Source organism: Hevea brasiliensis, chromosome 9 (assembly GCF_030052815.1).
Source record: "Hevea brasiliensis isolate MT/VB/25A 57/8 chromosome 9, ASM3005281v1, whole genome shotgun sequence".
In the NCBI taxonomy this organism is placed as follows: domain Eukaryota; kingdom Viridiplantae; phylum Streptophyta; class Magnoliopsida; order Malpighiales; family Euphorbiaceae; genus Hevea; species Hevea brasiliensis.
The window spans coordinates 91,385,353-91,400,863 of record NC_079501.1 but is presented as its reverse complement, the minus strand read 5'-3'; the positions used below and the strand labels follow the sequence as shown (position 1 = coordinate 91,400,863).

At 33.5% G+C, this 15,511-nt stretch overlaps 2 protein-coding genes across 2 annotated transcripts; both read left to right on the top strand.

Moving 5' to 3' along the window:
- Nucleotides 1-384: 384 nt before the first annotated feature.
- LOC110651863 (plant cysteine oxidase 3) lies at nt 385-11,150 on the top strand. The gene is made up of 5 exons (XM_021807328.2): nt 385-774; nt 1,667-1,818; nt 2,199-2,361; nt 10,501-10,701; nt 10,861-11,150. The coding sequence occupies exons 1-5, from the start codon at nt 540-542 to the stop codon at nt 10,986-10,988; spliced, it is 879 nt and encodes a 292-aa protein (XP_021663020.2). The 5' UTR covers nt 385-539; the 3' UTR covers nt 10,989-11,150.
- Nucleotides 11,151-13,387: 2,237 nt separating this feature from the next.
- Nucleotides 13,388-14,468, top strand: LOC110651862 (tetraspanin-8-like). Its single transcript, XM_021807327.2, has 2 exons — nt 13,388-13,905; nt 13,998-14,468. Exons 1-2 carry the CDS (start codon nt 13,405-13,407, stop codon nt 14,313-14,315), a joined length of 819 nt encoding a protein of 272 aa, XP_021663019.2. The 5' UTR covers nt 13,388-13,404; the 3' UTR covers nt 14,316-14,468.
- The last annotated feature ends 1,043 nt before the right edge of the window (nt 14,469-15,511 follow it).

The following is a 15,511-nucleotide window of genomic DNA, read 5'->3' as shown; positions in this document are numbered from 1 at the left end:
CGATCTTAGCCCTTCTCCAACTCTCCCTCCCTCTCAATGCTTATTTTACAAATATTTATTTTTCTAATTTCGTAATTAAAATTATTCTAATATTATTTATACATATTTTATGTTTAAATGTATAAAAAAAATAATTTTTTACTTAAGCTTTAAAAAATAATTTTAATTGAAGTTAATATCAAAAGAAAATATTAATTTGTATTGAAGAATAAACTATATTAAAGACAATTATAATATTATTAAATTAACACTAATTAATAGTATTGATATTTTTTTAGAAGAAGAAAATATGCATATTATAAATTTTTTTTCATAAATATAAAAATTTTTGGAAAAAATAAAAAAAAATATATATATAAATTCAGCTAACAACCCCAAAACTATAGAGCTTCCAAAGCCACACCCACGGGAAGAGGCCACGGAAAGTCAGAAACAGCTAAAGAAGAAGTCCCATTTCAGTCTTTACAAGATCTGCAATTTATAGAATTTCTTTTTTTGCTTTTATTATTACTTCAATATTTCTCAATTCATTTTCAATCATGACCAAAATGTTTTCAAAATTACACCAAGCATCTGATAAGGCCCGAAGGATTCTTTTAGGAGCCAGAAACAACCCGCTTTTTTCTGTGTGTTTCAGGAGCCACGTAAACATGGCGGAGCAAAGCTCCTTTTCTAAAGTTCAGGCTCTTTACGAACTCTGCACTACCACCTTCACGCCTTTGGGGATTCCTTCTTCTTCTTCCCCAGCTATCAGCAAGCTCTGTTCTCTTTTGGGTATGTTGTTTCTTGATATATGTGCGTAATTTTCATCTTTGGATCGATTCCCCGGTGGGTTTCTTGAATTATGTGGAAGTTCAGGATGTTTGCTCTTTTTTAAGTCTGATATTGAGGAAATGATACTTGTAAGTAATTGGGATTTGTTTCATTATTTGGGAAAGTTTCCCTCTTCAATTTTTTTTAAATGCTGTTTTGGCCAAATGGGATATGGTTTCTACTGGTTTATTTTATCTACTGTAAAATCAACCGGCTATTTGGGCGATAATGTTCAACTCCAGAAATGGTTGATAGTAGGAGATTCAAATTATCAGGTAGATGACAATCATCTATTTTCAGATGTCAGTGTTATCACCTTCTATGTTTAGATGGGGAGACGATGCATAATTGTTGATATTCAATTCCCATTTAAAAACTGTTTATGGTTAGCAACCATTGAGTATTAGGGTCTTGTCATTGTTGGTGGATCTGCTGTTAAGAAAATTATTATCTCAATTAATTTAAATTTGATATATTTTAGTTATAAGAATTTCAAAACAGCAAAGTAACTTTTTTAAACTGTTTTTCAACAGAATCTAAAAGGGTGTTTTTTTGAAAAACAGTTTTAAATCAGTGTTTTGGCCTCTGAAACACAATTCCAAATGGAACCTTAGTTATATTTGAAATCTGTTTATAGAAATTAAATGCGTTTTAACTCAATGGTATTGGAGTCATATTTAAGATTGTGAGCTATTTGAGTTTGAACACTAATCAAAGCCAAATCAACAACAAAATAATGTTTATAGCAAGAGGGATGTTTTTGCTTTTCAGAAGTATTATAAAGTGATATTACGTATTTACAGTATGCTGCCTTTGTGGCTTCGATACATCAGTAACTATTGCTGTTCTGCAGACACTGTTCATGCTGCTGATGTAGGGCTTAAAGAGGAAAATCCAGATGATGATCGGGGGCATGGCTTTTTTGGACTGAACCGATTAAGTCAGGCGGCTCGATGGACTCAACCAATTACATACATAGATATTTATGAGTGTGATAGTTTTACAGTGAGTTTTGCCATACTTTTTCAGAGATAGTTAGCTTTTAAGCTTGTTATCATTGGTCCTCACTCTAGAATAATTTTATAAAGCTGTTTTACAATTTTTAAACTAGAAATTTTGTTACATACTTAGTGTGCTCAACTTTCATAATACATGGTGTTACTTTTTTTTTCTCTCCCTTCATTTCCTTTTCAATTTTTAGAATTGCATTTTTGTGAGTGTCAGTGACTTCATGTGTTTAGAGAAGCAAAATAATTGCACTAAATTTTTCCTTTAATATTTTGTGAGCTGCTTTTTTATTTGAACTATTAATCTGAAAATTACTTAGGAAATATCAGCTCTTGCTGTTCAAAATTGCTTCATATGGGAAATAATTGTTTATGCAGATGTGTATATTCTGCTTTCCTACTTCCTCAGTAATTCCGCTCCATGACCATCCTGGCATGACTGTTTTCAGTAAAGTTCTCTATGGCTCCTTGCATGTGAAAGCTTATGACTGGGTTGAACCTACCTGCATTTATAAAAGCAAGGGATCTAGTTATCCACCAGGTTTGATTTTAATTACATCCTTTTCCAGTTTCTAACATGAGAGTTTTAAGATTTCCACAAACTGAAAGGAACTGTGTTTTAATTTTTAGTTGAAGACTGTTAATATTAATTACCTTAGTTTTGGCCTATTGCTCCTTAGAATAAGGTCACCAACTATTCTTCCTTTTTGGCATGATTTGTTTGTATATAAATAGGCTTAGCTCTCTTTTGTAATTATTCATTCTAGTTAACACATTTTCTCTTCTTCAATTTATTCAAGTTAGATCTTCTAATTATTTATTCCTATAGCCCTAATCTTCCTACAGTGACTATGTGGATTTGAAATAGCTGGTCTGCTCTAAAACTGGGCTTTAATTTCAAACCTGTACAGTTATTTGGGTGGTGGCTTTATTTGTTTTCTTTTTTAGGTCCTAGCTGTATTTAAATTCCAAACCAAAGTCTAGTCTATGCAAAATCCATATACTCAAGTTTCCCTTGTTAATCTCATTTTCAAATTGTGGAACAAATTTTCCTTTCGTAACCATCAGTTGGAACCACTTTAGTTCTAACCTTCACCTGTGGATTGCATTTCTTCTAGCCATGTGGAGTAGGCCATATATGTTTACATAATGAGCTCATATATGTTGATCATGGAGCATCAACATTATGTGTGTGTGTGTGTGTGTGTGTGTGTTTTCCTTTCTTTCTGCTTTTTTTTTTTTTCTTCTTTTGAGTGAACTGAATGGATTAGAGCAGTAATCATATTATCTGCCTGTGTTTTTTATACATTCCATGTGTTACATGCAATAATACAACAAGTTATTCAGTTTTATTTAAAAAACATAGTGCCTGCTTTCTGGAACTAGTATTGTTCAGAAGCAGCATATATAGTATGATGACTTTTGTCAATTATGGTGGTTGTTCCAGCATAACAGTTGATGTTGGGTGGATGGGTTCATGGATTCTAATTTACTTTTGGAATCACTTTATGGGGAATGAGATGTCTGGGTGTAAGATTATTGTTTTGTTTGATTGATTGGGAGAAACAATTTGTAGGATGTATGATTACTATGTTGTTCATCCTCTAAATCATGTAGGCATTCATGGCAAGATTAAGGCTACACCTTGATTACTAGTTTTCTATATTACATTTCAATATTTTGCTTTTTTTCATTTTAATGGAATAGTGCTTTTTGTAAAGGAGAAGCACTATTTCCTTTTGCATCGTTTAAATGTGACTAAGCCACTAAGGTACAAATTCTTGCAATTATATGAAATCTACTATGTACACAATTGTCAAACATTATGAGGAATTATTTATATATATATATATATATATATATATATATATATATATATATATATATATATATATTGTTGAGATTAGAGAGAATTAAAGAATTTCTTGATGTATTTCACAGTGTTATAATGATTCAAATTTTTACACAAAGGCTATAGCCTTAATAGGGAAGAAAATAAAAGCTAATAAATACAAATGTCCCTAATATCACTAATTTACATTCTAATTTACAGCTAATGCACTAATTAAGGGATTTTAACACATTCTAATTTACAACTAATGCACTAATTAAGGGATTTCAACACTCCCCCTCAAGTTGATTTATGTATGTTATACATACCCAACTTGCAAACTAGGGTATGAAATACCTTACAACTTAACCCTTTAGTGAACATATCAGCTTACTGATCTTTCGAACCTACGTAAGAGACACTTAAGGAACCATCCACAATTTTTTGTTTCATAAAGTGTCTATCAATCTCTATATGCTTGGTCTGATCATGCTGAACTGGATTATGAACTATACTGATTGTTGCTTTGTTATCACAAAACAAAAACAAACCATTAGCTTTAAACAATTTTAATTCTTCCATTAACTTCCGTAACCACAATAACCCATAGATACCTTGAGCTATTGCCCTGAATTCGGCTTCTGCATTGGATATAGCTGTCACATTTTGCTTCTTACTTCTCCAGGTGACTAGATTACCACCAACAAAGGTACAATATCCTGATGTTGATCTCCTATCATCAAGAGACCCAGTCCAATCTGCATATGTAAAGGCTTTAATCTGAAGGTGACCATGCTTTGAGAAAAGAAGTCATTTCCCAGGTGTAGATTTTAGGTATCGCAAGATGCGGAAAACAATTTCCAAATGAGATTCATGAGGATCATGCATATACTGGCTCACTAGACCAACTACATATGCTATGTCCGGTCTAGTGTGCGAAAGATAAATTAGTTTGCCAACCAACCTCTGATATCTCCCTAAATCCACTGATTTTCCAACTCTAGCTGCAATTTATGATTGGCCTCAATAGGAGACTTTGCCGGTTTACAGCCCAGCATTCCTGTTTCTTTCAACAGATCCAAGATATACTTTCTTTGAGAAATAAAGATTCCCTTATCTGATCTGGCAACCTCTATTCCAAGAAAGTACTTGAGCCTTCCTAAATCTTTGATTTCAAACTCCTGTGCTAGGCGCTCCTTTAAAAGGGCAATTTCTTCCTTATCGTTACCAGTTACCACAATATCATCCACATAGACAATAAGTAGTGTGATTTTGCCTCTACGATGCCTCATAAACAATGTATGATCAGCATTGCTTTGGCAGTATCCAAAGGAGATCATCGCTTTACTGAACCTATCAAATCATGCTCTAGGTGACTGTTTTAGACCATACAAAGCCTTTTTCAATCTGCAAACTTTTCCTCTAGTCTTCTCATCCTCAAACCCTGGAGGAATTTCCATATACACTTCTTCTTCCAAGTCACCATGTAAAAAGGCATTTTTAACATCAAACTGCTGCAAGTTCCACTCAAGATTCGCTGCACATGACAACAGAATTCTGATGATATTCATTTTAGCAACAGGAGCAAAGGTCTCTTGGTAATCTACTTCATACGTATGTGTGAAGCCTTTTGCTACCAGTCTGGCCTTATACCTCTCAATTGAACCATCTGCTCTATGCTTCACAGTGAACACCCGCTTGCATCAAACTAGCTTCTTTTCCAGTGGGAGAGTGACCAGTTCCCATGTCTCATTCTTTGTCAAAGCTTTCATTTCCTCCACCATAGCTGCCCTCCATTTTGGATCGAGGCAAGCTTTCTTCCAATCCTGTGAGATAGAGACAGAGGAAACAGACAGTCGAAAGGCTCTGTAGGATGGAGACAGAGAATTATAGGAGATGAAATTAGAAATGGGATGTTTAGTACAGGTCCTAACACCTATCCGGAGAGCAATAGGAATATTAAGATCATTATCAGAAGAAAGAAGAACAGACTGAGAATCAAAATTAGACTCATCAGGAGCCAAAGGAGACTCATCATATACCTCAAGATATCCAAGAATTGAATCCAGGGATTCCGGTTGATCAGCAGTCTCCTGCTCGATGGCTATATCTGTCTTGTTTCGTCGAGTATATGTTCTCAAATATGGCCTTTTCAGTCTTTCTCGAGATTTATGTGACTCTCCCTGAGTTTCATTGTTAGGTATAGGCTCTAAACCCAGATTCTCCCCCTGAAATTGAAGGTTGGGAGAGGATGAGGATGAAGGAAAATACACCTCTTCCTTCCTATGTTCCCCTTGAAGAGGTAGATAGAAATAGGATTCAGATTCCCTGAAGGTAACGTCTATACTCACAAAATATTTTCATGAAGGACCGATAACACCTATGTCCCTTTTGAGTGCTAGAATAATCAACAAAAACACATTTCAGGGCTCGGGGTTCTAATTTCCCACTATTAAGCTTATGAACAAAGCAAACACAACCAAATACCTTTGGAGGAATAGTATATGAATTTTTACCCTGCAAAACCTCTAAAGGACTCTTAAACTCTAATGTCTGAAGAGGCATCCTGTTAACAAGATATGCAGCAGAAATAATAACATCCCCCCAGTAAGGTTTAGGAACATTCATGGTAAATATAAGAGACTTAGCAACCTCAAGTAAGTGTATTTTTTCTCTCACATACCCTATTTTGTGAACTAGTATTAACACAAGAAGTTTGATGTAAAATCCCATGTGCCTTCAAATACTCTTAAAAGACTCCATTCATATATTCTGTACCATTATCTGTTCTCAATATTTTAATATGAGCATCAAACTGTGTACTAATCATTTTATGGAACTGCTGGAAACAAGAGAAAACTTCATTTTTCCCTTTCATCAAATATACCCAAGTTAACCTACTACAACAATCAATAAAGGTCAAAAACCATCTGTAACCCGATAAAGACACAGTTTGAGTAGGCCTTCATACATCAGAATGGATAGTCATAAAAGGAACTGAAGCCTTATTATTTATTGCAGGATAAGATTGTCTAGTATGTTTAGCAAACTCACAAGCATCACATGCTAATAATTCAGTTTTGCATTGTTTAAACAGAAAAGGATAAAGTTTTTTTAACACAGTAAATGAAGGATGTCCTAGTCTCCTATGCCACATTATAATTTGTTCCTCAACACCCATAGATTGCCCCAACATGGCCTGGCCAACATAATCATTCAAGAGATATAGCCCATCTTGTAGTCTACCACTGCCAGTCGTTCTCCCTGTCGTCAATTCCTGAAATACACAGTGAGTTGGGAAAAATTCAATTTTGCAGTTTAGAGTTTTTGTGATTAAACTGACATATAAGAGGTTAATAGGAAAACTAGGCACATGTAAAACAGAACTAAGACTTATATTAGGGGTGCATTTAACAGAATCTGTTCCAGAAATACTAGATAAAGATCCATCCGCAGTGCGGACTTTTACTTTTCCTGAACATGGAGAATAGGATATGAATTTATTTGAAGAGCCTGTCATATGCTTGTTTGCTCTAGAATCTATAACCAAAAAAGAATTATTAAGATTGGTAAGAAAAACATTACCTAAATTGACGAAGTTAGAAGAGGCAACTGTGGTGGATTGCGATTCAAGTTGTGATAGCTAATGCCTTAGAGTCTGTACCTCTTCATTGAAAAACATCTGAGTGGTGGTAGTATCTTCAGACAGATTCACAGCCTCATATACATTAGCTTGTGGTCTAGTAAGGTTCATCATTTTTCCTCCACGCCCTTTAGTGGGGCGTCCATGCAATTTCCAACAGTGTTCCTTAGAATGCCAGTTTTTTTCACAATAGTCACAATGTAGTTGATCTTTATTTGATGAACCATGTGATTGTTCACGTGAGGAATTAGCAACTAGTTCTGCCTTATCAACAGACATAGAATGAATCATGGCACTCCTCTTGCTCTCTTCCTGTTGAACATAAGAGTATGTCTGTCTTAAGGTAGGTAAAGGATCATTCCCAAGCACTTGGACCCTAATTTGATCATATTCCATATTCAACAACTCAACTCAACTCAACTCAATTAAATTTTTATCCCAAAAATTTGGGGTCGGCTATATGGATTCGCTTTCTCCACTCTATATAGATCCGCTCTTTCTCAACCAACTTCTGAAATTTAACAGCATCTTCAGGATATAAGGCCTGAAAGTCCTGGTAAAAGTCCAGTTCCTGCCATAGACTACTCAATTCTGCATAATATTGAGCAATAGTTAGCTCACCCTATTTCATACCATGAATCTTGTTTCGAAACTCATACACTTGTGCATCGTTCCCAACTTGAGAATAGGTTTGAGAAACTGCACTCTAAAGGGCAGCTGCACTATTCAACAGTAAATACCCACGAGCTATATGTGGTTGCATGAAATTGATAAGCCATGACATGATAAGAGAATTTTCTGACTCCCATTGACTGTAGGTAGAAGCAGACTTTTCTGGTTTTTGCTTATCTCCAGTAAGATAACCCTGCAACCCTCTAGTTCGAATAAAAAGGAGACACGATCTAGACCATGCAAGTTAATTTGTCCCATCAAGCTTTACGGGGCTAATAATTAATGAGGGATTTTTAGTTGTAGTAGTCATTTTCTCTTTAACTACTGAATTTTTTACATCAGATATGATTCAGAGAATTGATTAAAAGAAACAGTAGGCAAAAGACAAATACTCAAAAACAAAATTGTAAACCAAGAGATAAGAATGGACTGGATAGAGGCGGTATATACTAGGGATGTTGTCGAAAAAAAAAAAAGTACTGTCAAAAAAACTGACTAGGAACAAGCTCACTCCCTGGCGCGTGTACATGAGGCGGAAACCTTCTGTCGGCGAGTGGGATCATGCGCCTCACTGGATGGCGGCGAGAATCCAGGTGAGGACCGGCGAGGAGGTTCTCTTCCTTCCTAAAGGGGCGGTGACAACTACCTTCCTCAACAGACCCGCTTTCAAGGCTTACCCACACAAACCCTAACTATTTCTCACTGTTTTCTCTCTGCAAAAAAAAAAAAAAATGCCAGATAAAATGGCTAAGGCTCTGATACCATGTTGAGATTAGAGAGAATTGAAGAATTTCTTGATGTATTTCACAGTGTTACAATGATTCAAATTTATACACAAAGGCTATAGCCTTAATAGGAAAGAAAATAAAAGCTAATAAATACAAATATCCCTAATATCACTGATTTACATTCTAATTTACAGCTAATGCATTAATTAAGGGATTCCAACATATATATATATATATATATATTGTCAATTGCTTAGCAAGCAGCAAAAGAAGAGAAAATAAAAAGGAAAATGCTTAGCTGCAATATGCAAGTATCCTTTTTATAAATTGGAGAGAGCACATCCTAATGTTAAAACAGAAGAGAACAGAAGTCAGTGCAGACTACCTGTCTAATAATCAAAGCATATCTGCCTAACAAGCTATGCATTAAGGTAAGTAGAAGAAAGAAAGTAACTTGGTTGTTTCAAGACTTGTGTAATAGAAATTCAAGAGAAAAAGGACTATGACAATATGTGGCATAACAATTCTTGTTAGTGGTATTTGTCTTCCAGAACAACAAAGTATTTTGGGCAAGATTATCGGACACTGTCTAATTTTTCAAACAGATGAAATGTGAGATTCCTGTCTGTAAATGGAATAGAATGTGAGAATATGGGTAATCTTAGATACCTGTTTAAACCAAACACAGAATACTAAGATTTCTGTCCACAGTTTTCTGACCTTGCATGAAGGAATGTTGCCTTGATGAATTAAAGAAATCCACTAATGATGCGATTTCTCAGACTATTTGTCTAGTTGATAGAATATGGTAATGTGCAGCTAAAGCATCCCTGTTTATGGGCTAAACTTCGGATCATTGACTCATTGTTTGGCCATGTATGCAATGGATGGAATTTGGTCAGCTGGATGTAGGAGCGGAACTACATGCATTATTGGAGGGGCCATGGCCCCTCCAAACTTTGCAAAATTTCAATTTATATCCCTATATTTTCTGTAAATTTCGTGCTTGTTTGGCATTGCGTTTAGAGGTCCAAAATTACTTTTCTAAAGAAAAGCACCATTTTAAATACTGTTGAAAAAAGCAGTTTGAAAAAAGTTTTGTTATTTTAATATTCTTATGACTAAAACTTATCAAATTTAATTTTAAATTATTTTTTAATACTCTCTAACTAGTACATCTAAAAAAGTGATTTTCTCAACAATAGTTCTAACAGCAATGCCAAATAGGCCCTTTGTTAGAATATATATTTGGTCCCCCCAACCTTATAAAACTTCTATTGAAACTCTTATATTTTCTATTATTTTTTTTTTGAAATATATATCTAATCACTTGAAAATTTTCAATTGACTCTTAAAATTTTTATGTCTTTTTAAAGTATTATAGTTACTTTGAACTCTTTAAATACTCAATTTTTTTATTGTTGCTTTTCTTGGGCCCCTCGCCACACCCTCTCCCCCCCCCCCCCCCCCTTCCCAACCAACAACTTGAAAGTTCTAGTTCCGCCCCTAGCTGGAAGATTGTTTCGATTAATTGATGGACTTACCCAAAGACATTCTGATGAACATTAAAGGATATTGGCTATTTGGCTTCACCTTGTTTGCCTGACCTGTAATAGGATCATCATTGTGAATACACCTCCCCCTTAGTTTTTATAACTGCAAATTATTACCAGTAGTCGTGCTTGACAGTGATTATTTGGCTTTTGCTGTGATTTTTTAAAAAAGTAAAATTATGTGCGATTAGCAACTGGATGGCCATTACATGGGTGGTAACCAAATTTGAGTAAAATAATATATCTTTGGCAGTAAAGTTGGCAAAGTTGGCAGTTGATAAAGTTTTGACAGCTCCATGCGGAACATCAGTCTTGTACCCAAAAAGTGGGGGGAATCTCCACTGTTTCACTGCAGTCACCCCTTGTGCTGTGCTTGACATTCTCACACCATCTTACAGGGAAGATGCTGGGAGGAAATGTGCGTACTACCACGATTACCCTTATTCCTCCTTCTGTAAGTATTCTTGTATTTGTATTTGCTATCAGTTCTTGTTCTTTCCTGATAATCTTCACCAATGCTGCATACGTATGTCGAAATGAATGTATATTTCAGATTTGTTTTATGAGAAATGAGCTACATGTTGAGAACCTTATTGAACATGTTACCCTGCAGCTACAGGAAATGGAACTGAGAAGAGTGATGGAAAAGAAGAAGACTATGCATGGCTTGCACAGATAGGAACTCCAGACAATCTTTATATGCGTCAAGGAGTATATACAGGCCCGGCTGTTAATGTTTAGCTCTTATTTTCAGTAAAGTCCATACAGATATCAAATTCTAGTACCTCTAAATGAAGCCAATAGTCTTTATCATTTGATCCAATTGCTAAGATCTATGCTTGCACTGAATTATTTGAAAATGTGGATTCTAATGCCTAATTAATTAGACAATTATGTTTGCAATTGACATCTAAGTGGACTGGTTTTGCCAAAAATTTCCCAAAGATTTTCCTAGGTACCCTATCCTGCCGGGCGAAATAGAGCTCCCTCTGAGGATCTGAAAGCTTCACCAGCATAACGAACTTGTCCAAGTTCCTCTTCAATTTACAGAAGCTGCAACCAAATCAAAACCCATATAAGAAGTTATGAACACAGCAAACATGAGTTCATAGAGATCTTGAAATAATTAACAAACAAGAGTACTCGATACTAAAAGATGCTTTGGAGAAGCACGCTGCTCTTTGGGAGATCAGTTTAAAATAGGGGTGTGCAAATGGTCGGTTTGGTTTCAAACTGAACCGAACCGATAAAATTGAAAATTAAAAATAAAAAATTTTAAAAATCGAATCAAATTGATTAATAAGAAAAAATTAAATCGAATCAAATCGATAAATATCGATTTGGTTCGGTTTTAAACCGATCAAACTGAAATTTATAAAATTTCATATTTTTAACATTAAATCTAAATAATAAAACATAAAGACAAAAAAAATTAGAAATCAAAACTAAAAAATCTTAAGGTTCGGTTCGGTTTTCTTTGATTTCGGTTCGGTTCGATTCATTTTGGTTTGATTTCTTTGATTTCCTATATATATTAATAATTTCGGTTCAGTTCGGTTTTTTTTATTTTTTATGAAAATAATTGAATCGAACCGATTAACCGAAATATTCAAAATTATAAATCGAATCGAACTGATTGAATTTTAAAACCGAATCGATTGAATCGATTCAGTTCGATTTTTCTGTTTAAACCGAAAACTGCTCTTCCCTAGCTTAAAAGACCATTAGCCTCCATTTGAGCTCTCAGATAGGTCTTCTATATTATGTTCTTAAATTATAACCTCAAATCAATTAATCCTCATGTCAACATCTTGATTAGTCAAGCATGCTAGATATTCATGGGATTCAGTAACTGTGCCATTCTGGTTTGAAAATTCCATGGAAGAACACGAGCTAAAATCAAATATTTGTGTAGAGCACTTAGTAATATTTTAAGATAATTTACTATTTGGTCCCTGAGTTTTGACCGATATTATGATTTGATCTCTATATTTTAAAAATTGAACTATTTAATCTCTCATTTATGCTTTCATTAAAATCAAATGTCTTTCTATTCAATATTCTTGTTAGTTTAGTTAAAAAACAGATATATCCTTTATTCAATTAAAAAAAATTTACTATTTGGTTCCTTGATTTTGACTAATATTACAACTTAATTCCTAGATTTTGACAATTGAATGATTTAGTCATTGTATTTGATAATTATTGAAATTATTAGAATTTATTTTTTTCTTATTAATTTTTTTTATTTTTGTTATAAAATAGAAAAAATTAATTTTAATTGAATGGAACATGAGTGAGGAATTGAATCATTTAATTTCTAAAATATAGAAACTAAATCATAATATTTTTCAAACCCATGAGTCAAATAATAAATTTTTCTTAATTGAATAAAAGATATATTTATTTTTTTTTTCTTAAATTAACACTAATATTAAATAAAAAATTTTTTAATTTTGATAAAAATATAAATATGAAATTAAATTGTTAAATTTTTAAAATATATAAAAAAAAATTATAACTTCCGTCAAAACTCAAGAAGCAAATAATAAATTTTCCAAAGCCTTGGGAAGTGGACCATTCAAAGCCTTTTTCCGAATTGCCTCAGCGATTCTCTTTGGATTTGTGACCAAAAGGTTGGACATCAACCGAAGACTGTGGTGAAGTAAATAATTAAATTAATTAATAATTATTATCAATAAAATTATTTTTTTTAATTTAATTTATTAATAAAATTATTAATATTATATATGTTTATTATTAATTAAAATTTAATTTATAATAATAATAAATTTTTAAAATAATGTTTTATTAATATATGATATAATTTTATATAAAAAAATTTAAAAACAATATTTAAAAAAAAAATGTAAAAAGTAAAACTGGAAGAGCGCGGGATATTTATTTATTTATTGAGATGGAGGATATATAGCTAGTCTAGTTCAATTCCTACTATAATTCTACAACACCCTTCTCAATATTGAAGTTACGACGACGTTTTGATGCTGAACTAATCCCATGGACCAATCAGCAATTGACTAGTAATAATCGGTTTCCGTTTCCAAAGATAATGTCGATCCTCTTTCATCTTCATCCACGTCATGGTTCGTATAAATAACCCTTCTTCTCTCAATCCTCTCTCACGTTCATTCACGCCATGGTTCGTGTAAGCAACACCCTTGTTACACTTCTCAATATCATCTTCCTCCTAGTTGGCCTTGCCGTCATAGCTGGCGGCGTATACCTTCACGTGCATGGCTCCTCCACAGATTGCCAAAAATTCCTCAAGAACTCGCTAGTGATACTGGGTGCCTTCTTGTTTCTTGTTTCTTTTCTGAGGTTGACGGGTTCATGCTGCAGGAGCAATTTTTGGTTATGGCTTTATCTGATTCTCTTGTTTTTGATGATCGTTGGTCTCGTTGTTTTCACGATTTTCGCTTTCGTAGTCACTAATGAAAGCGCAGGTAAGGCCTTGTCAGGTCGAGGGTTTAAGGATCACAGGCTTGGAGATTACTCGCATTGGTTGCAGAACCACTTCGTCAAAGGCAAGAAGTGGGATGTCTTGAAGAGTTGTTTGATTGAAGCTAAAGTTTGCAAGGCCTTCACTGATGATAATAAGCAAAACGATTTCTTGGAACAGAAATTTTCTCCCACACAGGTACTTATTTTACACAGATCTCATTGTAATCTGCCAATAAGATCTGGTTTAATTCGTTTGGTTGACCCTTATGTTTTTTTTTTTTTTTTCAGGGGGGTTGCTGCAAGCCGCCGACGGAGTGTGGATTTCATTATAGGAATGGAACAACGTGGAAGGTGGCGACTTCTGGGCCAGCAGTAGACGACAGTGACTGTAAGGCATGGAGTGCTGACCCGAAGCAGCTATGCTACAACTGCAATTCGTGCAAAGCTGGGGTTCTAGCCACCATAAGGAAGCAGTGGAGGACTTTGGCTATATTCTTAATTTGTGTCCTAATCTTCACTCTAGTTGTCTTCTCCACTGCTTGCTGTGCCAAGAAGAACAATTCCCTTGATAAAAGATACAATTGGCGCAGGAATTATATTGCTTAATGATTTATTTTTACCACCATTATTTTTTTTTTCTTTTTCTTTTAATTTGTAGGATTTGTTGATCAATTTCTCAATTTATGGTAGCCTAGATAAGATTTTGTGGCATTTATATGTAAGACATCAATTCTTTCCATTATAACCAATTCTTATATATCACTGTACAAAATTGGAGGAAAGTACACTCAAATTTCCCAAATATATGATTTCATAATTAAGAAATGCTTTTATGATTCTCTAATTAAGAAACCCATTTATCATTTTACTAGTAAGTATTTATCAATTAGGTGAGCATTTTTTATTATAAATAATATTCAGAAAAAATTTAGAATTTAATGTCTGACTATATCTAATCCAAATTTTGAGTATGCTAGAGAGATTAAAGAGAAAAATACCAACATTTTATATATTTTCATTAGACTAATTAGGTCAAGCAGAGACCCATTTTCATGGTCCATCACAAAGGTTTGGTGAGATGAAATGGCATGTTAGGAACTAAAACCATGACCATAAGAAGAAAATTACATTAATGTTGTTTCCATAATAAAATTGTAATTTTTTTTGTTTATTTTATTTGCATTTAATTTCTTATTTGTTTGATTTGAACTGAAATCTCATAAAAATTTCTAATATCATTATTAATTCATTTTATAGTAATTATCTATAAAATAAGATTTACTTTGTTAAAAACAAAATAACAACCAAATTTTCTTTATCTCAAAGGAGATAAAATACAATTAATATTTAAAGATCAAGAGATGAGATTAAGAAACTGGTGCTTAGCCTAGCCTTTATTCTTTGTTACCTGCCAATTTTTTAATTAAATGGAGACGCTATAAATTAAATAAAACTGATAAATTATAATGGATTTATTCACCATAAAGGTGAATAATCCTAAAATAGGTAGATTAGCTATCGTAACACTTGCTCGTATTTAACTCGTGTTTAACGAAAATCTAATTAATATTTATGCAGATTAACTAGTATATACTTTTTCAGTTAGCAGATTATTTACATATATTTTTTCCTTCTCCTCCCCTCCATACAGTTTTGTGGAGTTAGTGGAACCCTTTGGTTTAGTTTGTAGTTCTTTGTTCTTTTTTGTGGAGTTAATTTAAAGAAGAAATTTGTTTGCTTTTTTCTCCTATTAATTTATTATTTGCCAGTTTATATATGGGTTTTTTTTATCTAAATTTAGT

Bases quoted from the DNA above. Each gene is read 5' to 3' on its own strand.
- LOC110651862 (XM_021807327.2), top strand. From the start codon at position 13,405: ATGGTTCGTGTAAGCAACACCCTTGTTACACTTCTCAATATCATCTTC. The intron at 13,906-13,997 runs GTACTTATTTTA...TTTTTTTTTCAG, and splicing joins AGAAATTTTCTCCCACACAG to GGGGGTTGCTGCAAGCCGCC.
- LOC110651863 (XM_021807328.2), top strand. From the start codon at position 540: ATGACCAAAATGTTTTCAAAATTACACCAAGCATCTGATAAGGCCCGA. The intron at 1,819-2,198 runs GTGAGTTTTGCC...TTGTTTATGCAG, and splicing joins ATGAGTGTGATAGTTTTACA to ATGTGTATATTCTGCTTTCC. The intron at 10,702-10,860 runs GTAAGTATTCTT...GTTACCCTGCAG, and splicing joins TTACCCTTATTCCTCCTTCT to CTACAGGAAATGGAACTGAG.